The 27856-nt window shown below is 39.1% G+C and overlaps 3 protein-coding genes across 7 annotated transcripts; 1 reads left to right on the forward strand and 2 right to left on the reverse strand.

The window, feature by feature from the left end:
- C17H22orf39 (chromosome 17 C22orf39 homolog) lies at positions 1-1969 on the reverse strand. 3 transcript variants are annotated; one of them, XM_068911573.1, is made up of 4 exons: positions 1577-1726; positions 1329-1496; positions 623-744; positions 1-391 (listed from the first exon to the last, which is right to left on the reverse strand). In XM_068911573.1, exons 1-4 carry the CDS (start codon positions 1598-1600, stop codon positions 334-336), a joined length of 372 nt encoding a protein of 123 aa, XP_068767674.1. In that variant the 5' UTR covers positions 1601-1726; the 3' UTR covers positions 1-333. The 3 variants fall into 3 exon arrangements, with proteins under 3 accessions (XP_068767674.1, XP_068767675.1, XP_068767676.1); XM_068911574.1 differs by having other exon boundaries at positions 599-744; positions 1577-1725; XM_068911575.1 differs by lacking the exon at positions 623-744 and having other exon boundaries at positions 1577-1969.
- On the reverse strand, positions 1949-10642 carry UFD1 (ubiquitin recognition factor in ER associated degradation 1). 3 transcript variants are annotated; one of them, XM_068911569.1, is made up of 12 exons: positions 10323-10642; positions 9404-9510; positions 8706-8738; positions 7750-7871; positions 7264-7394; positions 6767-6839; positions 5991-6059; positions 5373-5438; positions 5122-5169; positions 4538-4626; positions 3676-3757; positions 1949-2828 (listed from the first exon to the last, which is right to left on the reverse strand). In XM_068911569.1, exons 1-12 carry the CDS (start codon positions 10625-10627, stop codon positions 2754-2756), a joined length of 1200 nt encoding a protein of 399 aa, XP_068767670.1. In that variant the 5' UTR covers positions 10628-10642; the 3' UTR covers positions 1949-2753. The 3 variants fall into 3 exon arrangements, with proteins under 3 accessions (XP_068767670.1, XP_068767672.1, XP_068767671.1); XM_068911571.1 differs by having other exon boundaries at positions 9378-9510; positions 10323-10489; XM_068911570.1 differs by lacking the exon at positions 10323-10642 and adding an exon at positions 10059-10225 and having other exon boundaries at positions 9378-9510.
- On the forward strand, positions 10376-27706 carry CDC45 (cell division cycle 45). Its single transcript, XM_068911568.1, has 19 exons — positions 10376-10785; positions 12164-12223; positions 12556-12648; positions 13124-13261; positions 13859-14002; positions 15212-15267; positions 15834-15882; positions 16644-16705; positions 17104-17154; positions 17925-18044; positions 18436-18567; positions 18991-19089; positions 19258-19419; positions 19661-19799; positions 20165-20248; positions 21433-21551; positions 22360-22436; positions 23160-23226; positions 24375-27706. Exons 1-18 carry the CDS (start codon positions 10735-10737, stop codon positions 23222-23224), a joined length of 1701 nt encoding a protein of 566 aa, XP_068767669.1. The 5' UTR covers positions 10376-10734; the 3' UTR covers positions 23225-23226; positions 24375-27706.
- The last annotated feature ends 150 nt before the right edge of the window (positions 27707-27856 follow it).

The following is a 27856-nucleotide window of genomic DNA, read 5'->3' on the forward strand; positions in this document are numbered from 1 at the left end:
TTTTCAGTCATTAAGCTTTTATTTTTGTAGTAACGTTGAATACTGCCCTTTGAAAAGAACAGGCATCACTGTCCAAGAGCGGTTTCACAAAGGCAGACACGTTTCAGGATCTGCAACATCGTGCCATCACATGAGAATCTCAGAAGTATGACAACACTGAATCTGTGTAATGCCTTTTAAATGCCAGTGGTTATGATCCTCCTGCACTGGCAAGGAGGAGTCCAAGCTTGCTTTTGTTTTCTCGGGTGGCAGGCCTGAGGTGGTGCCTTGTTCCAACAGTGTGTAACACCAGCAGGTCAGGGAAGAAGTCCTTGTTGAGGAAGAGCGGTTGGATCATGCATGCACTAGCTCGAGATCTCTTTGCTTGCACCTCAGTTGGTGAGAAGAGCTCCTGACGTGTGAGACAGTAGGAAGAGATCAGAATCAAATTAAGCGTGGAATTCTCACTTTAAAAAATAATAGGTGTTTAAATATAAACTTTCTATACTTTTTGAATGAACTGGTGGACAACTATACAGGGCAGAGCTATAGTTGTGTAATTTCAAGATCACATGGAAGAAAAAACAGTATTGTTCTGCACTGTGTATTACATACTGACCAAACGGCAAAATAGTCTTGTTACTTTGGTTTGTCTTGGTCAAGTGGAAGATACCAATCAGGTGGTGGGCTCTCCCTGCGCTTCCACACTGGAGCGTATTTCTGTTTTTCCAGAACTCGAGATCTCTCACTCTTGCACAAAGCTTCCTGAAATACAGGACAAAATATTACCCAAAACAGTGTTGGATGTTCAAATTTTACACAGGCAGTTTCCTTTTGTGACTGTTTGAGATAAAACCAGGAACAGAAATATACCATGCTAAAACAGAAGCAGCAAACATTACGTGCCAGGAGACAAGCTTTTAACTATGTCATATTTATATTTTGCCTTTGATTCCTCCATTATAAGGAAAACTACAAGTTATTCTCAGAATTTGTCCTCCCTGGCTAAAGGGAAGGCTTCTGCTCCGCCCTGTATTAAAAAAAGTTGGTTCTTCAGCGTTTAAAGGGTCAGTAGCGGAGAGCTTTTCTACACGCCTCAGGGATGCCTCTGCCCTGTAGCCTGGCAGCCTCTAGCTCTCGGGATCAATCACTAGAGCAGCAGCAGAACGTGAAATGATTCATTACAGAAACATTCCTTAAAAAAAAAAAAATCATCTTATGCACCCCCTTCCCAACCCAACGGCCAGTTTTTCCGACTGATCCTGACCGTGTTCCGCTGCCGCCTCGGGGAGCGAGGGGAACGGCCGCCGCGGGCGCCTCGCTCACGGGGCGGGGGGCGGGGCCGGTACCTGCGCGGCGGCGCCGGCGCCCCTCTCCCAGGCGCGGCAGGTGCCGTAGTCCGCCCGCCACTGCCCGCACGACGGCAGCTCCCCGTGCGCGTAGTAGTGGTGGAAGGCGTGGCGCAGGCCCCGGCAGTGCTTCCACTCCGCCCAGTAGTCCTCGCACGACCGCGGCGGCTGCGGACGGACAGACAGACGGCGCTCAGCGCCAGCCGCGGCCCCGGCCCCCCGCCGCCCCCGCCCCGCCCGCCGCTCACCCGCCAAGCCCCGCCGCCGGCCATGCCGCCCCGCCGCAGCCGCCCCCTCCCCCCGCACTGGCCGCGTCGCTTGCGGAGAAACCGTCTCAGCCGCGCCAATGCGGAGCGCCGGCACACAGCGGCTGCTGCGACGTCACTCCCTCTCCCGCCGGAGCCAATGGCAGTGCGCGTCCGCCGGGGGCGGGGCTGCGCGGGGAGCACCCCGCCCTCCCCCCCTCCCCCGGACAGGCACCCCACGAGGCCGGGCCGCGCGCCGGAACCCTGCGCGTGACGCGCTGCTGCGTGTCGGTGACGCAAGGCCCGAGCTTCCGCCGGCGCCGGGGGCCTCAGGGCGGCCAGGGCGCAGGGCAGGAACCAGCACAAACCACCTCGCTTGTTCAGGACCTTTACTCCGCGCTTGACGCAATGCACTTACTTAACACGGCGCCCACGGCCCCCCGGCTGAACAGACCACAGCCCGCTCCTTTCCGGGGAGCGCGTATTAGGGCCACCACCTTAGGGTGACCACGAGCCGGACGTGAGACCACTCAACCCACTACAGGCACCGCGAAGGGTGCACTGTTAGACTGCTACAATATGTTACTGTATCTGAACTATTAAAAAGGCATGTTATTAATTCTAAATATAAAAAGCAACTGGGGTGTGGGGAGGTCTGTGTCAGAGCCTGGGATGCCTCAGGTTTGTAACCCAGCACCTGAAGCTAAGATCAAAGAGATTCCCTCCACAAAGGTCTTCCAACACCTAAGCGTTAGCCTTCGTTTGCCCCACACCAAAAAGCTTATCGGAAATTGTGGCAGGATATATATAGAGAAGGAAGTATCAAGCACAAAACAACATGAGACCATCATCCCTCAGAGGATATAAAAGAGGGTAGGCTGTAGTCTAAGGACTGGACCTTTCAGCAAGGTAGAACTCGTTGATTTTGCTTCCCAGGTTTGCCCAAGATAAACTTTCCATCTTTACAACACACAAAAAACCACTGCTTCAAAACTCCTAGAACTTAATTTTCAGCTGAAAATTAAGACAACGTTAAGCTCCATTTTTAAACATGAAACCAAAATCAGTAAAAGTGTTCCTGTGTTGCAAAACGGTCTCTCCTCTCCTCTGCAATAACTAAGATCCCATATGCTGCAATTGTTATTTTATTTTCCTCCTAACTGACTGAAAGTTCCACAACTTATGGTTTTCTTCCCTTTTTGCGCAGGGATTGGCCTTCTCCTGAAAAGGCAATAAATCGGCTTCCAGATTCATCCTGAATAAAGGAAGGAGAAAAGGTTGTTACCTGTTTATGTTCTCTTTGCTCACGGCTTGTGTGATACAAGCTGAACAATCACCGGAAGGAGCATCCCATCAGAGCAGCAACAGACTGCAAACATTCCACATCCTTATCTGCATAATAACCACTTTCTTCCTTCAACAAAGTATGAGCATTTCAGTGACCTTTCACCAACTTGGTACAAGCATGCACTGGCTTATTAAACTTACATAAGGCTAATCTTCCATCAGCAAGGACATGAGAGCTTGCTGTCATCTAAATGAAACTTACTAATAGTATTTTTTAACAGCAGTTCTCTGTGGAAAGTCATGTATGGAGAGAGGAACCACAAACTCTTGACAATGGTTCCACAGTCCTTCAGCAAGAAATAATTATTGCCAAATAAGAGGTTACTGCTTTACATAGGGCAATGTTTTCCCAATCCCAGACTACCTCTATGGGTTGCCTGAAAATTAACTAAAGTCACTATTACAGCCATCGGCTGGCGAGGCCATATGGTGAAGCAGATAAGGGAACTGATCCAGACTAAACAAAACAACTCAATGACCCAGCATAACTAGAGGAATGAGCAAAACAAGGCAGTGCAAATATGGGAACATACAACTGGGACAGGACTCGTGAATTCAGTTCACTTCTCAGTTACTCTTTCTCTTGGCTGTATCGTCTCAATTGTTCTGCTCATAGATATACATCATCAAATAAGAAAAGTGAACTACTCCAAACAGGTCTGCCAGAATTGGCAAGCAATGCAGGCTGCTTTGGAGGCAGATGTTTGATCTGTCACATGCTCTGTGTAAGATTATCAAGGGCAAACTTTATGTACCTCTTCAACTTTCTTAACTAGTGGACGTGAGTTTCTAATGAATGTGATTCTACCAATCTTGAAGTCATAGTTGGGTATTCCTCTGGAAAAGAAGCATGAAAATATTATAATAAAGAAGACATTTTATACAATGAAACATCCACTAGATGACAGTGAGACCTCTTCTATGCTTTTCAAAGCTATACCAATGCTTGCTGCAAAATTTTCATTACGAAATAACCCTAAACTACGGAATTATTTCCTGAAGGTAGCCATACATTGCATGAAGAAAATAATCAGATACGGAAGGTGATGCACAAGCTTGGCTGCGGGCATGTTTCCACAAGGCCTGTGGTTTCTGTGGGGCCATGGACACTCTTTCCAGAAGGGTTCAAGTTTTACTGAGACATGCAAAAATGAAAAACACAGGAACCACATCCCCTCACTACTTCCACAAGATCACTTCTCTTAAGTCTGAATCTAGACATTTGCTTCTTGGGGGGGAAGGGGGGGGAATAACATGGCCTGCCTCTGGCTATCTGCCCAACTCAAAAAAGATCTCACTCTAGGCCAATTTCATTTTAGAAAAGTGGCAGGGTTCTGTGCCTCACTGGATCCAGCTCATCAGCCCCAGGCTAGACCTGCTGCCTCTGCCTCCTTGTCTTCTACAGAGCAAGAGCTAAGAGTTTTGGCAGCGTTTATTAAGTTGGGATCTGCACCTTAAGTAGTCAGGGAGGTTACGGTCCGTCTAGAAAGTTAGACTGTGTATTTTTATATGCAAACATCTGAGAAAGTTAGCTGTTTTTTTCCTGCTCCTGCAGTATAAACAATCCACCCACACACTGTTCCTTCACTTGCTGAAAACCGGATGAAACAGACATACCTTCGAATGTCTCCCGGTTTAATTGGCGATGGACTAGGCTCAACACCTTTCTTCTTGCCATCCAATCTGTTCCCAGAACCAGAGAATGCCTACATACGTACAAGACATACAGTTACATCTCTGTCCATTCCACTTCAGAATTACAAATACAATGAGTTTTAACTTAACCGTATCTTGTATTTGAAAGCATACTGCACTGGAATACTATAGTCCCTAAAAATTTTACCATTATTTTTATTTAATTCTTTGACTCAGTATGTTTATTTTTAGAACATATAATAAGCTGATACTCCCCAGGTGTAGGAGTGTGTTTCAGTCTCCTGTTTAAAGATAGGCCTTTTAAGCCCAACAAGTAATACAGTTACAGGCCACGAGCACCACAAACCATCAACAAAGTTGACCTACTTTCTGAAAAGCAGGTTGTAGGAGTTCCAGCTGCTGGGATTCCTAAGTGGGAAGCACTTACCAGGTAATGAAGAACACCTCTAAGAGGAGGTACTGGTATTTTGCAGTTGTTTGGAACAGGATTTTGCTTTCCCTCACCATTTACAACATTCAGAAAACAGCAGAAATAGAGGACTTACACGAAATCCTAGGTCGCTCACATATCCACTGTGATCTGCTTCAACATCCTGTGAGGAAAAAAAACAAGTTACTTCAATATATGCATATTGCGCTACAAAACCAGTTCCATATATTTCTGACCAGACGAAAATTTAGCAAGGCTTTAAACCCACTGTTCGTTTTGGAAACGGATTGTTCTGAACAGCCGTCTCCTATAATCAAGGCAGATAACCGGTGAAAATGCATTTTGAGGAACAAAAGTTTCACTTACTGCGGTCTCTTCATGTTGTGCACTTCTTTCTGGTTCTTTGTATCCCAAAGGAGCGTCAAAATCCACCTATATACACATAGGAAAATAAGCATGATTGACATTTTCCTTTTAATCATAAGCTTTATATCTCTGTTCCTCAGATCTCCACAAACTACTGTTCCGTTTTAAACTAGAAAGAACTGAGGTTTGTTAAACTCTTTTATTCAGAAAAAGAGAAGACTAAGCGACTAAGACTAAGAGAAGACTAGGGATGAGTCTCAGCATGGTACTTGAAATGGACCAGGAGAACAGCACCCCACAATGCAATTGGAGACTTAAAGTCAAGACAAGGCTACTAAATAAGACTCTCCAGACTGTAAGACAGTATGGCGAATCTACATATGAGATTCTAGGCACTGCAGTCACCTGAAGGCATAAGAAGTAAAGTGCAGCTCAAGACCACAGGTGTGGTTACAGAGGTACACCGGATACTCTTGTACGACTCACTTTCCCCACCTCATCTGATTTTATCTTTCCCACCGCATCAGAGGTGCTTGGTATTCAGTGCTATCAACATGCAACCTTCTCCTTTTAGGGGGGCTCAGTAAAAACAGACTTTCCACAACGGCCTTAACTTACATTCATATCACATTCTATGATGGACACAGCCTTATCAGGTTTGGTCTCCATTACTCGGAGCTCATAGATCTGAAACAGTAATGATTATTTTAAGATTATAGACGAAGGAGCACAATTTCGGTATGAGAAAAGCATAGCTAAACCTTCCCTTCAGAAAGTTCGAAGTAAATTGAAATACATGCTCTTTACGTTGAGGACTGGATACTGCAGGGTATTTATAAAATACGAGAACAAAGGAATTAACCTAGACATAAGACTGCTATATCCTGGAGCTAAGAAACCTACCTCTTATTGTCAACCTGCATTTCTGAAAGCAAATTATGGATTCAGGATAATTTCTGTCCCACGATTTGTAAGAACTTCAACAGCATCAAATTATGTTTTCTCTGTTGACTCAAAGACCAGTCTAAATAGAAGCTCAGAGGAGGATTTAATTGACCCTATTTTTCAATAGAAAACTGATTGCGAAATCTACCATCTGGGATTTACATGTCAACAATATTGCACAGCTCCATGTTGATTGTTTTTGCAGCAACATCCAACAATTGTGCTTAGTCCACAACTCGAAAGGATCAAACGTGAACATGGGCTGCCAAAAGCTTCATCCACTAATCCCCATCTATCAAATCTATTCACAAGGTGTAGTCAAAGTACGTAAGTTGTCGTGATACACTGAAATGTAGGTTTTTTTTTTTTTTTTAAAAACACGGAGCAAAATTTCTTTCCTCAGATTCATGGCATCCAGATTAAACCTGTATACATAATGTATACTGTACCTTTTCATTATAGTTGATGGCAATAACATCCCCAGTAGTTAGACAAGCAAAGTTTCTCAACGCATTTTCTAATCTTTGGAGTATGTTAAGACGAAACACATTTGTATTCAATGCAACATCAAAGCTTTAAAGTTACTAAGATATAGAACTGTGGTCCTTGATCTCTCAAAGATGGTTTAAAAGTCATCAGTACCATGGACAGCCTTTTAGTAAATATTAAGGAATACAACATCCTCTGTAGATATTCCAAAGGACACTCAAACTTACTGCACTTTAAGCCAAGATGCATGCTTTCTCACTCTAGACTACGCTTTGTGCTAGCAGCTTGCAACTTCTCTGTACATAAGCCCTCCCTCCTTTTCGTCTTCAGAAGGAGCAATAGTAGTTACCTCCTTCTGGAAAAGTATGAACAACACCTGAAAAGCTGACCCTGCTTCATCATCCCAGTTTGGGAGAAATCTTTTGTTCCCTGCTCCATAGCTGAATAAGAAGGATACACAGCTTTGGGATTGGTGATATCAAGAAAATCTGGACTCTGTGGCTGAAATTTTGAATAAGTAGCAACTTGAAGATTAACACTCTCCACTTGTACCAGGCCTCCTTCCTCCAGCAGCAAGTTCTGCATCATCTGGAAGAATGAAGACAAAGATGCAAATCAATATCAACAGGTTTTTTTTTTTTTATTTTTTTTCACTTGAATATACCTATATACATTTGGGCCACCATCTTACCTGAAATCCACCAGTTTACTTGTGTTTTAATTTCAGGAAGACAACAGTCAGGTACATCTTAAAAAGCAGTCTGCTTTGCATACTTAGTTAAAGTCATACAAAGGGAAACCTGAGCTTTACCTGAAAGCAGCTGTAGAAACAGGTCTAGCAAAGATATGCAATTTCAGCAAACATTGTGCCTCTTTAATATTTAACTGGCAACTCATTAATCCTCCCCATCAGGTTCTGACAGTTCAGCAAGAGACAACTCACCCAGTGTGGAAGGTAACATATGCCCTCATCAGCCACAAATTCAAGCACTCCACAGTGCGTCATTCGGTCTGAATTTTTATTGGTCAGCTTAAACAACATTGGGTAAGTAATATTAAGTCGGCCTGGTGAGAGAGAAGGAAAAAGGATTTTATTTATAAAGACACTAGCACATTTACAAAGCTTTCAGAGACTGAACATTAGCAAGAGAATAGCATATAGGAGAAGATTCCCTCTCCCCTTAATCCAAGTCCCCCAAAATACAAATCCAGGAGAGAAAGCAGATACACGAGTACTGTATTGCCATTACACTTAGAGCTTTAAATGCCTCCCCAGCATTTCCCCAAGCTTGGAGATGACCAGGCAATGAGTATTAGCAAAAAAACCCAAAAATTATTGTTATGCCCTTTGGCACTTAACAATTAGCTCCAAAAGAATTCTTACATCCCTTGCCTATTTTAAAAATAAATCCTGACTTAATTTGTTTCTGAAAGAAATTCTAATAAAGACAACACTCAGAAGGAAGAAAAAATGGTGTTAAAAGGGGCAATAAACACCATTTAAACTATTAATGCAACTATCTCCCCAATTTCAAAGTTGATTTTCATTTATTCTGTCTTTAAAATAAAATTTTCTTCATAAAAGTGTTCATAACAAGTAGGTTGGTATTAAGAACTCACTGGATTAACTGCAACCATTACACTGTGAATGTTATTAATAATTAATAAGCATTAATTCATGTATCAGGTAGCTTGACACTTCAGATGTCTGTACTTAAAGACAGACAAAATCCCTTAACTCTGAGAAACAAAATACCCCCAAAAATACATCTTTTGAAAAACTTGGTCTCATGCTTTCTATTTAAGTCAGATTTTGAGAGATAATTTAAAAACTCCGATACTTGCTTATGCCTATGTTTGTATTTCTAATTCTTATTCCAAAATAATGCTTGCACTTACTGAGTTGATCCAAAGCAGACGGTGGCATAATTACTGCAGAAATTAATAAGAGAGTTAAAGTAAGATTCGGAAAAGTATGGCTGCACAAAGATAACATAATCTACAGTTTTATCATTCTTTCCTGTAGGATAATATTTACTCTAAAATCTCACGTAAGTTAATATCTAAGCTAGAGATTCCAGTAGAATCAGTCACAACAAGTACACCTGCTAACACAGGAATTTTAGATTTTAATTAGAAATTAGATAAGACAAGATCTTACAATACCTAGTACTAAAGGAAATGCTTCCTAAAGGTACTTTTGGGGGCTTACATGTCCCCTTGAACTGATGCCAACTCAAAACAACACAGCATTGGCTATGGCTCATACCAGTGATAAGATTTTAATAAGGGACTTCAGAAAGGGGAAAAAAAAAAAAGGGAGGCTTCCTGTAATGATCAGGACTCACTCGTTACTAAATTTTTAAATTAGAGAATAATGCAATAAAAGGAAAACTCTCCTCCTCCCTTCTTATAAGCCCCCACAGTGATCTTCTTGCTCATGCCACACACTGAACAGCATGTCTCCGTACTGTTCAATGTTTCTACAGTCTTGGCCAAAAGCAGTATTACTTGATATTATTCACAAATAGCCTTCAACAGTTTATTAGTCAAAATAAAACATGCACATACTCTTCCCGCCTTTCTCCACATCTGACCTGTCATTAGGTCCGGCAAGCATGGATACTGAGAAGCAACGGTACTGAGTTGAGAAGCGGTTCTGGAAAACCCGTGGGATTGGATGGTCAAACATATTAAAAGAGAACTAAGGAAGGAAGAAGAAAAACAAAAAACAAATAAGGGCAACGGTGAATTAACATGGCTTCTGAAGTATACTGAAATAAAGCGTTACCGCATTCACTAAGCATATTGAAGTCTCTGGAACTCTGTTTCATCTAAAACTGTTTAGAAATCCTATCTTTCCCTATTAAGGAAAGCGCCGTTCTTCTTTCACATAACACGCACAAAGTTTATAAAGGTCTGTACGTCAAGGACTGTGCGGGGAAAAACCACGGAAGCACGCCCCCGCATTACACTTAGAATAACATCGGACCGACTGAAAACCGGCATCGAAGACGCCGCTTTGCAGACAAAACCGCCCAAGCCAGAGAAGCGCGTCCTCGCCGCTAAGCTACGAGCTGGGCTCCGCTCGGCAAAGGGGCAGAACCTCCCTCCGGACAACAACAGCCAGCGACGGCCGCGCTGCCGGCACACAGGCCAGGCCAGGCCAGGCCGCACCGCCCGCGCCGGGCCGCAGCTCGGGCCCGGCCGTGACTCGGCACCTCCCCCCGGCGCGGCCGCCCCGGGCCTCACCATGGTGGCCGTGCCCGCCGGCCCGGGCGGCGCTGAGGCGCAGAGGGGCGGCGCTCGAGCTCCTCCTTCTCCTCCTCCTCCTCCCCCGGCCCCGGCCCCGGCCCCGGCCCCGGCCCCGGCCCCGCTCCCGCCGGCCCCCTCCGCCGCCGCCGCGCAGCTCGGCCCCGGCGCCCGGCCCGCTCCCCGCCCCGCCCCGTTCCCAGCATCCTGCGCGGCAGGCCCACGCCATGCCGGCAGCCGCCTCGCGGGGGGCGGGATTCTCACAAGCGCCGCGGTGGGCGGCGTTGCTGAAGCTTTTTTGGCCGCGCAGCCCTTCCGTAGGCAACACTGTCATGGCGTGCTAAAATGGTCTTTGTCAGTGTCGCTGAATAGCAATGTAAGCGCCTTGCCCTCGCCAAAGATGGCGGAATGGCAGTCAACGCTGGTACGGCGCTTCTCGCTCCGCGGATTGGCCAATCGCAAGGGCGGTGGCTCCGTTTCCCCAATCCGATTGGCGGAGGCTCTGAATAGGTTGAGCAGTTAGCCCAATCCGATCCTCTAATGCGAAGGAGGGGTGAGAGAGTTCCCATTGGCTACTGGGGCGTGGCGGGAAGGCCAATGGGGAGCGGCGGTGCTTTGGCGCCTGGTTTGACTGGGGGCGGCCTGCTGCTGCTCTGCTCCTGCCGCCGCCGCCGCCATGTTCCTCTCCGACTGCCGCCGGGAGTTTTACGACGTGATCGTCAGCCAGGTGCGGGGGAGGCGCGGGTCCGGTCGGGCCGGGCCAGGCGGGGGGGCCGTCCCGTCCCGTCCCGTCCCGGGCCGGGCGCTCCCGGCGGCGGGCGGAGGCGCCGGCCCTCGGGCGTTCCCGTCCCTCCTCTCCCCTCTCGGAGCGCGGGAGGCCCCGCGGGGTCCCCGGCGCGGACAGCGGGGGCGGCCGCGGCGCCTCAGGGTCTCCCCCTTCCCCTCGCTGGTGCCCGCGTCCCCGGGGTCCCCTAGGCCGTCGCGGGGGCCCGGCCGCGGTTGCACGAAGGTCCCTCCTGGGCGCCTTTACAGCGGGAGAAACCTGCCTCAGAGCTGCAGCCCGCGCCTCGCTCTCACCAGGTGTTTCACGTAAAACCCGCCTTTTCAGTTTTTTGACTTTTTTTTTCTTTAAATATCTCTTTGGTTTAACCAAGCTATTCCTAAAGCTACTTCTTTTTGTCCTTTTAATCCTTGTCGTGTTTGCCCACATGTTAAATTTTGTCTTCTGTCTACTGGGAGGTTTTTCTTGCAGTCTTCTGTGACGGCAGTGCTGCTGCTGATCGGTACTTGCGGTTTTTTGCCCGCAGTTTCCTTAACTGTGTTCAGAGTGGATCTATGTAATAAAGCAGTAAAGCTTTTGTCTGGAAAAAAGCTTTTATTGGACAGGCTTTTAATATTTCTACCCATGAAACTATACAGTAGTGGAGCTTGGATTGTGTAAATGTACTCTGGATTGTGTAAATGTAAGCATTTCCCTCAAATTCTCCAGTTGTGGGCAAGGTCTCCAAAAAAAAAAAGTTTTTTCACCTGATTATTTCAGGAGTTGTCTTGCTCTGTTTTTTGCTACAGATTTTCCTTAGTCAAAACTGCTCCAGATACCATGTTGAAAATGGAGGCCATTCTAGATATGTAATCTCTTATGTTACCTAAAATATGCTTTAAAATCGTTGTAGCATTGACAAACTTTGACCCTTCAAAATTATACACTGTTCATATGGGTCAAAATAATCGTGTTTACTCAAAGCAGTTGATGTTCTGAATGTGATTTCACCATCGTGTCACAAGTAAGGCTTACCTTCCTGTGAGATGGAATTGTAAATATAGTTCCAATACTTACAGTGCTTCAGGTGAAGTTATTTTAGTTGCAGTGTCCCTTCAAAAACAATTATGTTTTATGGTTATAATGATCTCCCCCCAGATTCCTCCCTTTCTGTTCTCACAGTGATCTAAGCATTTCTCTGGGATTGCATCTTTGCATAGGACTTGAAATCTTACATAGGGAAGCTAGTGCTTTTAGGAACAACTTAAAAGTGATATACCTACCAGTGCACTAGATTTGGCACCTGCGCTAATATATTAACACTGTTGTTTTGTTATTTTTGCAGCGTGTTCTTCTTCTCGTTGCTTCAGATGTTGATGCATTATGTGCTTGTAAAATACTCCAAGTAAGTCTTTGTTCGTTATCGTTGTAGGCTACCTGTGAAAGGAATGATGCAGTCGGATCCTTTTAATAGGTTTGAACTGAGGAAAGAGGGAAGGATTTAGAACCTTTAAACTAATTTTATAACTTACAGCATTTTCTCCATGAGTCATGAGGCTGACTCCTGGTAAGTCTTACTGCCAAAGTTCATGTAGAATTGTCATTTGGGATGTCTTAAGGATAAAGATTTCTATTAAATAGAATTATAGGATAGTGAAGTATCGTAGTGGAATATGTATAGCATTGTGGCAGAGTATGTTTTCCTCCCTTAGCTGACAGCTCTCTGTTTCTTTTCAGGCTTTATTTCAATGTGATCATGTACAATATACGCTAGTCCCAGTATCTGGGTGGCAAGAGCTTGAAACTGCCTATCTTGAGCATAAAGATCAGGTAAAAATAGTACTGAAAACTGGCTATATGAGATGCACCGCAATGTATAAATGCGCTTCCCCCCTTTTCTCTTTACATTCTTAAAATGTAAGCTCTTAAACTAATACTAGTATTGTTTTACCTCAAAACAGTGGGCAAGTTTAAATGCACCAATAACAAACTTGTCAAGTTTTCTGCACAAACTAATGGGCGGTAATTCTCATAGGGTCAAATTAATTTTGCATCTGTTCTGAGATGTGAAAGATAGCAATATTGGATGTCCAGCATCCCGGAATTTGGTGAATTTGCACGAAATCTTACAAAATTTTGTTCTTCCTTTGAGGCATCAAATATCAGGAAGTAAATACAGATTTCAACAATAACAAGTGTTTTGGAAGTTTTCTAAGGTGTTTTCAGTCTTCCATGTTTCCTGCTAGTTGGAGTAAAAGTAACTTTGTTTTTTTGTGGGTTTTTTGTTTTTGTTTTTTTTTTGCAGTTTAAGTACTTTGTTCTTATTAATTGTGGTGCCAATGTTGACCTATTGGAGATCTTGCAGCCTGAAGAAGACACGTTTTTTTTTGTATGTGACAGCCACAGACCTATCAATGTAGTGAATGTTTACAATGAGACACAGGTAAACTAAGCTTTTTAAAAGCATACATAATAAAAATCTTAGAATGTTCAGTGTGGTGTGGGTGGCATAGTGTTTTTCTGCAAAACTGCTTAAAAGGCCAGCAGTGGGTAAGGAAGCAGTATTAATGATGCCTACAGTAGTAATGTATGTGATGAGGAAAATAATACTATTTTCTGTAATAAATATGTTGTTAGCAAGTGCAACAGGTGTCAATAGTGACAGCTTAATCCTATACTAATACAAGTCAAACAGAATATAACTTCCTCCAAAATGTAACATTTATTATCTCTCAGCATCTAGCAACATTTAGAATTTAAGTACTAAGCTATTTGATGTAAATTATTTGACAGCATGCCTTTTAATGCTATAACTAGAATCTTCTTGATACAGAAGAGTAAGTTTTTACTCTTGTTCTGTCATAAATAATTATTGCCCTTAGAATAAAGAGCTATATTTGTCTTATGTTAAGAATGGATCACAGCCAAAATGAAATTTTAATTTCTTTAAAGGGGTCTAAAGTGCTCTATAGTTATCATTTGAAATACTTTTTCATTACTAAACAACATACTTTATTTAAAATATGCTTTTTCTTGTTAGGTTAAGCTATTAGTTAAACAAGATGATGATCTTGATGTTCCTGCTTATGATGATATCTTCAGAGATGAAGAGGATGAAGAGGAGGACTCTGGGAATGAAAGTGATAGATCAGAACCTTCAGAGAAGCGTAGACGATTTGAAGAGGTGTGTTTCTTGTTTCTTCAGCTTTGTCTTGGAAAAAAAGGAAAATAATATATGCATGTACTTTGCATCAGGATAAATAATGACACTGAGATTTAAAAAAAGATAGTCCATTAGAACACAAATTCAAATGTAAGCCAATAATTTAACAAAATTATGACCTCTGGTGTTTCCCATGCAGAAAATGTTTGTTTATTTGCACTGCTCATAAATATTTTCTCCTTATCAAAACATATTTTATGTTAAAAATTTATCATACATAATACTGTCTGTTTTATAATCAGTGAACTGAAGAGATTATATCTCTGATTATGTGCACTGGACTCTTCAATCTGGCGAAAAATTTTATTTTCTAAAAACTTTAAAAAAAGTTATTGCTTGAGAAGATAGAAACTCACAAATAATTTAGCAGTGCATTTTTGGCTCTCCTTTTAGGAATGCACTAACAAAAGTGTATATATATTATGGTAAAATAATTCTTAAAAAATAATTTAAAAATAACTTAAAAAAATTAATTTGGCATGTATTATTTGTAGCATATTTTCTGTTTCTATCGCATGCAAGGAAGCAAAGACATGAGTCTGGCAATATTAAGAGCCAGTTAAATGTGACGACATTCTCAAATGTAATACATATTTCATATTATTTTTCTATTAACTTTATAATTGTTTTTTCTACCAATTTGCGAAGAGTATTTACTCTGGACAAACTAATTTCAGAAATTCAAAGTAACATCCTTAAATAGCATATACAAAAGCCATTTTTAAATCCATTAAATATTTTATAGAGGTCTTTCTGATTTCTTGGAGTTTTCAAGCTGCTGATGCTATTTTTTTGAGATGGAATAAACAGTGAAGAGTGCTGCCTTTTTCCTGATCTTGATTAATCATCTAATTTTAATTTTTCATCAGCTTCGTTTATATACTGTAAGATGGTATAATGCATGTTGTTTCGTTGAAAATACTGTATGCTAGGCCTTTTACTTGTGAAGATGAGCTAAATGAACACTAGCAGAGAAAGATGCCATGAGTATATTAAAACGTGTTCCTCAGGAAACACTTGATAATAATACTTTTCCTGTTATTCCTATTAACAATATCTAATTCTTCTTTTAAGTCTTTTTAATGAAGACTTAGCACCGGTTTAGTTATTTTAATGTGTAACTTGCTAGAGTAGTTTCTGTACCTTTTTAACATTTAATTCAATTTGCAGGATGTAATAGAGAGAACAATGAAAAGGCGGCAGAAGCGAGAATGGGAGGCGCGCAGGTATGTTTAAGTGTTTTGTTTTGTTTTTTTGTGTTGCATGTATCTCTGCCTGTTCTCTGAGGGAAACCTTATTGAGAATACAAAAACATGGTATTATGATGTTTGAGTTGCAAGATGTTTTAGTTGTAACTTTATTCAGAAAGAAGAGGGGGGTATTTATTATATATATTCAAATAACAACTTTAAATGGAGCATAGTTGTAAACATTTATAGACTTGAGTAGCGGTATGTGCAGTCCTTGACCGTTAAGCAGCTGTAGCGTTATTGTCTTGTCCGTCTTAGGGTGCAGCTCCTGCTTCTGTTTTCTTCCTTTGCAATACTGTAATTGTTGATGGGAATGAGCAGGAACAAATCAGATAAGAAAATGGGCTTTGAGGAACTGAGGTTTTAATACTTTGTGTCTACATTAAAATAAGCATTTTCTAGCCCAAATTTAATTTTTTGTTATTGCTAACATGAAATTAAAATGTTGTTTCATACTTCTAGGTTTATATTTTGAACCAGAACCAATGATTAGCTTGCCAGTTAGTCAAATGTGCGTGTGGATTTTTTTCCCCCCCTTTTAGGCAAGAAATTCTTTTTGATTATGAACAATATGAATATCATGGGACCTCAGTAAGTATGGACTTGTTTGCCATAAAAACACTAGATACCAAGATAGAGGTAACTGGATAATATCCAATGTTATAATTATCTAATAATACTATATATTATAATATTATCCAATCTGATGAAATATACTGAGTACTTTGCTTTATGTCCTTTAAGTGTATTTTGGTTGTGTATATCTGATTTTAACTCTGGGGGATTAGGTATGTTGTAAAACTGATACTAGTAGACTAGGAAACTACAGCCAACTGACTGACGGTGGGTGAAATAGTGTGATCAATGGGTAAATGGATAAACCAGAACTATTAGCATTTTTGTTATCATGTAATCTTTAATGTTGATATCGAAGAATTGGTTGTAATATATTTGTTTTAGGTCTTGGCAGAAGTACCTCTCTGTGTGAGATGCTTTCTCAAGAATACTTTGAGATATGGGAAGCTTATTTGCCTTTCTTTGTTTTCAAACTATCTAGGTATTTCAAACGTAATACTCAGGACACCAAACTGCTCCTTCTTTCATTTGGCCTCTTGTCTTATTATTTTTATGCTTTGAGTGCTGCTTTATATATAAAAGCAGGTTTGTGAAGCTGTATATTTTCTCACTCTACATAGTGTCTTAGCAAGCAGGGCGTTGGCAGGTTGACAGACGGAAGTGTGATTTCTAAGGCTTTAAATAGCATGCTAGTACTTGCAAATTTAAATGTTTTCTGCTTGTTTCATTGAAGTGAGAGATTTGTGTTCATTTATCCTCTCTTTTCCCTCATGCAGTCTGCAATGATGATGTTTGATCTGGCATGGATAATGTCTAAAGACTTGAATGACATGTTGTGGTATGTGTTTATGATCACTATTCGTAGAAGCCATCAGCTTAGTTCCATAGTAAAAAGAGTCAAAATTTCCCAAAACTATTTGGTTTCAGTTTGAGCTCCAGTTTATTTTCTGTGTGGACATATATATTCATGCATATTGGAGTAAGATACATTCACATCTACATAAATTGGCTCCAAGGAACTGGTACATTTTGGGCGGAGAAAGGGAGGATGGTACTATATGTATATAGCTGCTAGAGACAGGAAATAGTAGCATATACGTTTGTTACTAAGCTCTCTTGCATGCAGATTTTGAAATGTGTTTCTAACTTGTTCCTTTACATATTACAGGGTGAAATATAATATGCTGTACTGGAATATATTTTACTTCACCTTTTTTATTCCCTCCCCAATTTTAGGTGGGCTATTGTTGGCTTAACAGATCAATGGGTCCAGGATAAAATCACTCAGTAAGGATTTTTTTTTTTGAAGGAGTAACTAATAGTAGTTAATAGAAATCAGGAAACAGACTAATTAATACAACGTAAAGTAATTAATAAACAATGACATTTAATGTCTTAATAAATACATGTAATTTTATACCTTACAAAAGGTATATTTAGAATATTTGTCAGAAAAACTATATTTCCTCTTTTATTATTTAGAATATTTAAATTACTTTATTTTCCACGAAATTGTAAAGCAATCACTTCTGATCCTGTAAGAAATGGTGTTTAATTGTAGTTGACCTAAATATCACCTTGATATAACTTCCATTAAAGGAGAAACTTCTGTACTTTCTGTGCACTCAGGCTTCCCTTCTTATTTTACTTTACAAGTTTTCTTCTCCTCCCTTCCTTTTTTTTTTCTTCCATGTATACTCATCTCCTACTAGATATCATTAGAATTTTGTTAGTATGTATGTAGACCTTATTTATGGTGTTCTGTTACTAATAGTATGTTGATGTCTTTATGAAGATAAATGCAACAAGTGACTATTTTCATCTGTCTTTTGGCTGTCCCTCTGTGCTGGTATTATTTTATCTTTAAGTGTTTGGGTATATGGCTAAGTATTGAAATAACATTATTTAAAATATATATATATTTATTTAATGTATCTGCAGTTTTTATGCTGTTGACTGGCCAATTTGTACCCTTTGAGAAGCATTTCTGTATTCCTATAATTAAGTACAAAAATGCATGGGAAGAAATTGAAGTGACAAACTTGTTTTTGTTTAAGGATGAAGTATGTGACCGATATTGGGATACTACAGCGTCATGTATCTCGCCATAACCACCGCAATGAGGATGAAGACAATTCTCTGTCAATTGACTGCATGCGAATAGCATTTGAATATGAGTATCCTTACGTAAGATCTAGGGGAAGCAAACTCCACCCACTTGATGAACCACAGTTAAGTTTGAATCTAGGGGGAAAAATCTCAAGCTTCTCTCCTGCTGAGAACTGAATGAGAAGAAATGGAAATTTGGAACTAAGATTCATGTTCCACAAACTATTCAGCTTTTCATGTAACTTCAGTTCAACTTAATCTTTCAGCGTTAGATGAGTCAGTTTTGATTGTGTTGTGATGCGCACCTACTGCTTCGGACTGCATCTTCCTGGAGTATAGAGATGGACTGTATCAGGGCATTTAAGACTTACCTACTGGATATTGAGTTTTGTTACTATTTCTAGCTTCAAAGAATACGTATGTTTGTAATTATTTTCCCTAATTCCTGCTAATGTTCAGCCTGCGCCTGGCACTTTACCAGCACTGGTCTCTGTATGAAAGTCTCTGTAATACTTCTTATACCTCTGCTAGCCTCAAACTTTGGTCTGTACAAGGGCAGAAGAGGCTCCAGGAGTTCTTGGCTGACATGGGGTGAGTTATAAAAATCTTGTTCTCAATTAAAGAATCATTTTGGCAATGAATTATAGAAAAATATTCAGAACACAGCAAGGATCTTTTAAGCTGACAAGTACTCAACACACTTTTTAAATATGATCATGGGGATTTGAGCAGGTTGTGGAATCTCTGAGTTGAGTACCGGAACTTGTGGGTTGCTATATGAAGGAGTATTTCAACTGTTTGTATTTATTGAATAGAAGATTAGTAAGTAACCTGTGCTTTCTCCCATTCTCTCCTCGATAATTAAAGAAGCAGAATGCCAAAAAAGCTTAGTCAAGCTTAACTTGCTAACTTATCTAATTAAGAATGCCCTATGAGAGGAAGGCAAAATATTTAAGTCTGCTCTAGCATACCCATCAGTGATTTCTCTTTTTTTTTTCTCCCTTGTATTTTTAGTTTGCCTTTGAAGCAAGTGAAACAGAAGTTTAATTCAATGGACATTTCTTTAAAAGAAAATCTTCGGGAAATGATTGAAGAATCTGCAAACAAGTTTGGGTAAATTGTTTTAAAAACAAATGTTTTATCTGAAAATATTTTTCAATTAAGTTAAAATTTTATGTATGGAGAGTGTGTCACATCTTGATTGAAAGATTAACGTTAACGTACCAGGGAAATGGGTCGTCAGTGTTAATATATCTTCACTGGTCTTATCTCATTTTGCAGAATGAAGGATTTAAGAGTTCAGACCTTCAGCATTCACTTTGGCTTTAAGAATAAGTTCTTAGCAAGTGATATAGTTTATGCAACAGCTTCCCTCATGGAGAATATAGAGAAAGAGGGGCCTGAAACCGATAACTTCATTAAAGCTTTGGACAGTCTCTCCAGGTACTGAAAATATCTCTTTGTGATTGGTTGTGTGTGGTGGTGTTTTGTTTTTGTTTTGTTGTTGTTTTCAGAACATGGGTTGCATATCTAAAAGATGAGTTGATGCTTTATAAGCCGCTGAAGCAAAGTCAAAGAAAATACCCCTATGAATAACAGGGATACCTATTATTACCCGCTAATGCTCAGTTTTTTTTGTGAAAAGCTTTGTGTAAAACTGTTCTTTTCTTCCATTTTTTTGTAGGGGTAACCTGGACAAACTGCACCAAGGACTGGACCTGGCCAAAAAGCAGTTACGTGCCATTCAGCAGACAGTAGCCAGCTGTATTTGTACCAACCTTGTAATTTCTCAGGGGCCTTTCCTTTATTGTTCTCTTATGGAGGTCAGAGTCCTAATTTTTGGCTTTCTCACATTTAACGTACTGTTCTATAACGCTATTTTCCGAACTACTTGGCTCAATAAGAATGACTCCATCAGGAATTCAGAAAGAACTTATTTTTCTATGCTGTATGTTCTCTGATGGGTCATTGTTGATACCTGCTCTCAACTTCTCAAAGGAAGAATCAGTTCTGTTAAAGGGAGGGCTTCATATCAAGCCCAACTGGTGAGATCTAATTCCTTTATTGTAATGGTTCTTGTTAGTGTTCTTTGAGTGACATAAAACTTTTAGACATGCCAGCTGATCTTAAGATTAAATGAGTGAGTGGAAGAATTTGGTTGTCGCTGAAATAATTCTTCTTTTCCCAGGGCACACCCGATGTGAAACTGTTTTCCAAACCAGTGTCTCTGTGCCTGCTCAGTAAATACTTACTCAAATCCTTTGTTTGTTCTGTAAGTAAATTGGAAGCTTCTAACTAGCTTGCTTTTGGGATGTATAATAGTTGTTGTTTTGTTGAATACTTGGAATTGATTATTAAAGCATTATATGAAGATATTGATGTTTTACAGTTAACTGATTGGATAATTTTAGTACCTCTGTGAATACAACTCTAGGAAAAATATCTGTCTGGAAAACTTCCTAGCACTAGAAAGTTTTCATTACCAAGATGCTGACAGTCTAGGATCCTTGTGTAATTTTGTAAAATTTGAGGGAGCATATCACAAAACAGGTATTTAGAAAAGTTAAACTGAAATGGAAAATAACCAGGACTGGTTATTGTTATCTGAAAACTTCTCTATTTAGTTAAATGAATTGCATTTGTCAAGATTAGAGATTTTTTTAATTTCAGTTACATTAATTACTGTTTGAACCATATAAATTAGTAACACAATTCGGATAGAAAATGAGATTTTGAAATTAAGAACTCTTTTTCACAGTCAGCACTTCTAATTTATAAATGCAACTTTTGTAGTCCATCCTCATTAGATGCATATGTCAGTCCTCATTTTGAAAGCTAGAGGGTATTATGAATAACTAGCTTGGCCTTAGGAGCAGAACAGCATTTTAAAACTGATGACAAGACATCTACCTGAAGAACAGAACACTTTAAACAAACTTTTATTTCATTTACTAAAACATGTTTAAAATATCTTCATAATTATTCTGTGATTTAACTAAATCACAAATTTCTGTAAAGTTACAGCTTACTGCTATAAAACAATATGTCAAGGGAAAATGATGTGCAGTAAAGACTACTGCGTCTGTCAGTTTTGTTTGTTGTATTTCACTGTAAAATGATTTTTGCAAACCTTGTGCCGAGTCCATGTTTTTAGATACCCATACATACTGTTCCTTTAAATGAGTTTGTTTTTCTTTGCTGTAAATTATATCTTGCCTCTCTGTATCATTTCCATGTTAAAATGAAATGCAAATTAGTGAAGAATGAAATTTCTATTAGTCCTTACAGTGACTTAGTTCAAATAAGGGGGTTAAGAGATTACGTAAAGAAATCATTTTCTGTTGGTCTCAGTTATAGGTATTTCCTTATGTGAATATTTGTAATACTAGGTCACATATGGACCCAACACTAGATTGTTTCTTGGGTTTTGTCTAACAAAGACTTTCTGACTTCCAGACAAAAAATAAGCGCTGTAAATTGCTGCCACTGGTAATGGCTGCACCAATGGATGTTGAACAGGGAACTGTGATCATGGTGGGGATTCCTCCGGAGACGGAAAGCTCTGACAAAAAGAAGTAAGGATGTTGTTTAAATGTTCTTTCTAAATATTATCTGTAGGTTTTTTCTCTCTCCCAAAGAAATATATCTTACCTGTAATTACTACGGAATATGTTGACTTGACTTGTATCTTTAAAAACATGTATTTTGCATATGGTCTGCATGAGCTATTTTGAGAGAAGATGTTGCTCAGCTTCCTTTTACTTATTTTCCCCTCTCAACTATTTCTTCTTCTTTTTTTTTTTTTTGTAAGAGGGATATACTTCAATATGTGGCCCATAACTTCATTTCTTAAAGCCTACAACCTTAAGATTTTTGCGTTTGAACGAAGTGAGGTGTATGTTGAATGTATGGCACATGAAAAACATCTGAAAGTCATTTTCAGATCGCAGCGAGGATAAGATTTCATACTTCTGCCTTAGGACAATATATCTTTTGTCTGTAATACTCATATTTATCCTTCTACAAAAATAAACTTAACCTTTTTATAACTGAAGCCCTGACTTTTCTCAGTCTGCGTTGCATTTGGTCATATTTTACAGAACTTGTAGGTAGTTATGTGAAAAGCATTGTAGTATTGAATATTTAATTTAAGTTAAATTAGGAAGGATAATCTTATTTGCATAAAGTGCTTTAGACAAGTGGCCTTTATGCGCTCTGTGCAGATGCTATGTGTTTGTAGGAGACCATATGTAGTTCAGATGATGTATGTTGGGAAGGAAAAATCTTTTCTCAGATGAAATATTTGAAAAATAGCTAATCTCCTAATTTAATGAACTGTACCTTCTAATATGTGATTAACTTGTATTTCTGTTCATCTCATAGCTTTTTTGGGAGAGCATTTGAGAAAGCTGCAGAGAGCACCAATTCTAGGACGTTACATAACCATTTTGACATGTCAAGTGAGTAATGCTATCTTTTACATCACTTATTTCATTCACTAAATAGTCCTTTAGGGGTCAGTGTTTACACAGCCTCCATAAGGCATAATGACTGTGGACGGAATACTGGGTTTGTGTATGTATTAGATGCAAACATCAGGTGTATATATGTGATACACTATTCCTGACTTTAATATCACATGCAAACTACATACATGTTATCATGGCAATCTTGCTGTGCAGAAAATATAAACTACTGAACAGAGGCTCAGATATCTCTTTTTGAGACAACCTCAGTTTGGCATGGAGTAATGATTTTGACCAGTGCATTTCAGCTAAGATCTATTATTTATGATGGTTTTTATATTTAGCAGCATCAATGCTATATTTGAAATATACTTGGCTTGGATATGAGATGCATCCTTTATTGTCTGTTTGAAAAAGGAGATGCTTATGCAACAAAGTGCCTGTCTTCACATGTGCTCACAAGAGAGGCAGTTTTTAACTCTGCATGCTTCTATTATAGATGCATGTTGAGCACAAAAAGAAAGCCTCCTAGATTTAAAAAGTGGTGACTATATCTAGTGAGCACCTAGAACTCAGTTTGCTGAAATTTAGGAATGAAATAAACAATGTACTTTGTATTTAGTTCAAATAAATAGTTTCTCTAATTTTTTCCTAAAGTTGATTAGGAATGTGAATGAGTATACTTTGCATTTTGTAATAAAACATTTCATGTTTTAGTAATTGAGTTGAAAACAGAAGACCGGAGCAAATTTCTGGATGCGCTCATTTCTCTCCTGTCCTAACGGTAAGACAATGTGAGGAGTATTAACACAACTTAATACAAATCAATTTAGTAACCAAATGAAATTCATATGTTTGTGGAACGTGCTAAGAAAATACAGGGAGGTCCAGTGAAAGTATAAATTGAAGATAAGTTTCTTACAAAGAAAGAGACAGACTATGTATGAATAGAATCTTTTTTTCCCTTAAAAGACTTATTCATTTATTAGCTTCTCTTTTTTTTTTTTCTCTCATGATTTCTTGTGCATTTTTAATTTCAACTAGAAAAGGGGCAGCAGTTTGTTTTGTAACAGAAATGGAGACATTAGCTAATTGTAGCTGATAAGCTCGTTGATTTGTTCTTTAGATTATGATGGTTTGTTAGAACTCGAGATGGAGTCTTAGCCCTAACAATGCCTTTCTTGGCTTTGAAGTTAATGCAAAATTTGCATTTTTCTTCCACAGTGTTAATGCTATATAGTCTGTGTTAAATATGTAGGTGTTTTTCTGGAATAAAGATGGGGCTGTAAGACTTGATTTATAGAACAGCTTTATACATCTACAATAATATATTAATGTATACTATATAACTGTGAGACTATACACTGTTTCAGCTGGCTTCAAATATTCACTGCTTCTTAGTGAACTATTTTAATTGAGTGATGTTGCGTGCATGTGTATTTCTACAGTGGTAAGGGGGGGAGATGACTGGCTTCTCCTCCAGGAGAAATCAAGCTAAGCTAAACGCTGAATTGTTTTGTAATAGCTGTCCAGACACCCTGTATAAGACTGTTTGTCTGAAAGTATACAAAGTACCTCACAATTCTTTCATGCTGAGACAAAAATTTGATGTTTCATATTCACCTGTGAAGTAGTATCACAATATTATCTTTATAGCATAGATATGAAAACAAAGGAGTAAGGTGAAAGCTTTGACAAAGTCTGTGAATGCAGACAGAGGCTTAGCTAAATGACAAAAATGACTTACCTTCTTTCAATGAGTATCAAAGCACCCCTTCTCCTGTGGCCCAAAAGTTTGGGACAGTGGGTCAATAGCTGCAGCTGTTGTTTGTTAGATCCTATGTGGCTTCCAAGTTTCTATATCAGTTTCTTTTGTTCTTTGCACTCTTGGCTACTGATTGTTTCAGTTTATCTTCTGCACTTGTTACACAGTGATGCTTTTTGGTGCCTTCTCCTGGAAGCTGAGGATCATATACACTGAAAGTGTCCTGAATATTCCAAGGTTCTTGGTGCTGCAATTGTGATGGAACATCTTGCTTTATTCTAGATTACGGCTACAGGCCTGGGCTGTTGGCTTTGTCTCTTGGGAAGGCAAAAGGATTTTAACCTTAGCGTACGCATGTTGAGCACTGCTACTTTGTAAAGACCCCATCCTCATAACAGCAAAAGGTGTCAACTAGAATTATATGCAAATCGAATTTCTGTTTGTCAAACCTTTTTTTTCCACTAGGCATGCTCCTATGATATCTAGATGTTGGCTAGTAACAAAAATTAGGTTTTGAAGAAGTCCCATGTTTAGTAATAGTACCATTCAAATATTTAAGAAGTGTTGTTGAATGGTTTTCTATTTTTATTTTGTAAGATACTTTTAGAAAAATCTGCTTGAATTTCTGATGTTTTGGAATTCTTTAAGTATTACTAGGTTGAGGTCTTATAGTTGAATTAACTGTTTTATGAAGCAAGTTTTAAGATTTTAGTGCTTTTAAAATATGAGTACTGAGCAGTTGCCAAATACAGAATGAAAAAATCCTATAAATACTATAGAATTCTCTTCCGGAAAATATTAAGATGGCATCATTATTTTAATGTCAGAAAAGCATCCTTAGTCATGCATTGTGATAGTGAATTGAGATCTATAGTTTCACTTTGGGAATAATTTTCCTGCAAACAATCTAAAATGTTATGATGACTGTGTTGTGTGTGTGGACTATAGCATTATAAATATTGACAAGCTAGAGTGATCCTGTTCCCAAACAGATTAATTTCATTTTGGTCATATGAAATGGTGTGGATTGTTAGACTTATCCTACTGCACACTGGGTGAGTATGTGTATGTGTATATTTGGAATTCTTTTTCTTCATGTGGTGTTTACTTGAATTCTGTATGACTTAGTATTTTCATGTATCATAATGAATATGTAAAGGTTTCGTACTGTTGTTGCATCAGACTGTACAGATTTGTAATACAGATTAACTTAATATCAATTGTGATTTAGATGTAGCTAACACAAAACTAATTAAACTATATATTTTATTCAAACAAATTTTTTTAATGCTGTCATCTTATTTGAGAAATATAATCCTTGTGCTAAACTGCAATAGTCAAAATATTGTGCTTCCTAGAATAACATCAAATGCTGTCTCTTTTGTTTTGCATGTTTACTAGGTAACGTTGGCAATAAATATCCCCCTTTACCAGAGTACTTTGGGTTTTGCCTGTACACAGCATACAGGAGTTTTATTACATTTCTGAGGTAGATATCCTCACTTTAAATCTCTGGAAATGGAAACACAGATTGCCTTGCTTTTGAATACAGGTATCTGTGTTGAGCCATGGTTGCAGCGTGAAAGCTAGGGGTCTATGTGCCACTTAACACATTTCTAAATATTTTGACTTTTATATTTCAGATGCAAACTGCAGAGTGTTTTAAGTGAATTTCCCAAATTTATCTTAAACTTATCTACAACAAAAATATCCATGCAGTTTCCACAGCACTCAGTGACTGTAACTTCAGTTCAGCCCTGTAGTATGTTTAAGGCTTTGCACCTCTAGATGTAGATATTGGAGAAAAGCGTGGGCGAGTGTGTATTAAATGCAATATGCTTCAATGTTTGAGACCACCTGCGTATATGCAGAATGAATAATGTGTACTGGATGCAATTGAATTTTTACTTGCATGTCTAATTGCTCAGTAAATGCATAGAAGGTCTAGCACATCCTGTATTTCTGACTCATGGTTCAGGGGCCATGTATGAGGAAATTCTCAACAAACAGCTAAATTCCTTATTTTCTGCCTGTACTAAACCTTTAGATAGGAGGAAAAAAAGTGCTGAGGGGGAAGACATCCAAAAGAATGGACATATAGCAGATCAAACTACTTAATTACTATCTCTGTCTTTTGTTAAATTCAATGCTATGTGTTCCAAACGTGACATAGCTTTGCAACTGATAGGTATCTTAGAAAAGTTTTACCATTATGTTCATATTAGGGATGATGATTTTTCCTATTTTTTTTTTTCTTCACTCCCTCATTACAAGCACTGTGAGACCCCCTTCCTCTTGCCTGACTGTTTTCTTGTTTGCTACAGTATCCCCCATCCCTCTCCCAGACCTTTATGTTTTTTGATCCCTTCCTGTATCGGGGTGTGTTCTCTTTCTACTGCTGCCATTTTTTTCCTGCTATTGTGATAAGTATAGATCTTGCCCTGTGATGAAAAGGGAAGTTTTGTGTGTATGTGTTTGTTTTTTCAGTAGGCGACTGCCATGTTTTGAAAAATGATAGACATGCAGGTTTAGTATCAACATCACATTGGGCTGGAAGGATGAGAACTGAGAGTTAGTTTTTGTGCTGGGATATGTTGGTAATTGGATTATTGGCAGGTTCTTTAATCTCTACACAAATGTGTAAGTACTTGAACCTGTGGATATGTATTACACAGAGAATAAGCTTCCTTTGTTCCTCCTTTATTGCTGCCTCTTTTTTAAGGTTCCAGTTTTCCCAAGATGATGTGCCAAAAGTGTTTTCACTAATTTTAGAATGGATCAGCTGTTGAACTGGAAAGACCCACAATGTGCAAGATCATCCAAATGTGGCCCAAAAGGACAGTCAGGAATGCCAAATACTGTGTAAAAAGAGATTCCTTCAGTCTGTGTAAAAGCCTAAATATGTCTCTGCCAGTAGCTAAAACTTTTGCACGTCAACATTTTAGAATATGTTAAATAATATATAACACTCTTACTTCATTCATTCTATGCTATTGAGTTTGCAGATGAATGTGTTAATATTTTACTTGAGAATCATTGTACAGGAAGATTCAAACTCGTGGTGTCCGCAGTATGCATATGTAAGACTAGCTCTGTTCAGTGGTAGTTAATTGGTGACTTGAATAGCTAATTGAAACTGTCTGTTGTATAGGCCATTTCAAAATAAGGCTCATGTTAATTTTTCACTTGACTTATTATAGTTAAGTGTTGGACAGAGAATCCATGCCAAGAACTCTTAACTTCTCTTCATGGAGAGATTATTATGCTTCTGATTTATTTGTCCAAACAGAAATGTGGTCCTAAAAAGTCATTGTAAAATAAATAGAGCACTAAGAAATCGGCTTACCCTCTTAGATGTGCGGTAACATTCCATCTAGCCATGTCTGAATGCAAATAGAAGCATTCCCTGAGGATTATATTTGAGCTGCAGTAACTCTTTTTTCTCCAGTATGTTTGTTTGCTCTAATAGTACCCTCATAAATAAACTCTTTAAACCATTTCTGCTGTTAATCTGTTTTAGAAAATAATAAAAATAGGGAACAAAAATCCTTTATTATTATTATTTTTAAGACAATACTATAATGAAAATCCTTAAATACTGAAATGGATGAGCAAGCTCACTATATTATACCATTCCTGCCTAGTGACT

The sequence above is a fragment of the Struthio camelus genome, chromosome 17 (genome assembly GCF_040807025.1).
Source record: "Struthio camelus isolate bStrCam1 chromosome 17, bStrCam1.hap1, whole genome shotgun sequence".
In the NCBI taxonomy this organism is placed as follows: domain Eukaryota; kingdom Metazoa; phylum Chordata; class Aves; order Struthioniformes; family Struthionidae; genus Struthio; species Struthio camelus.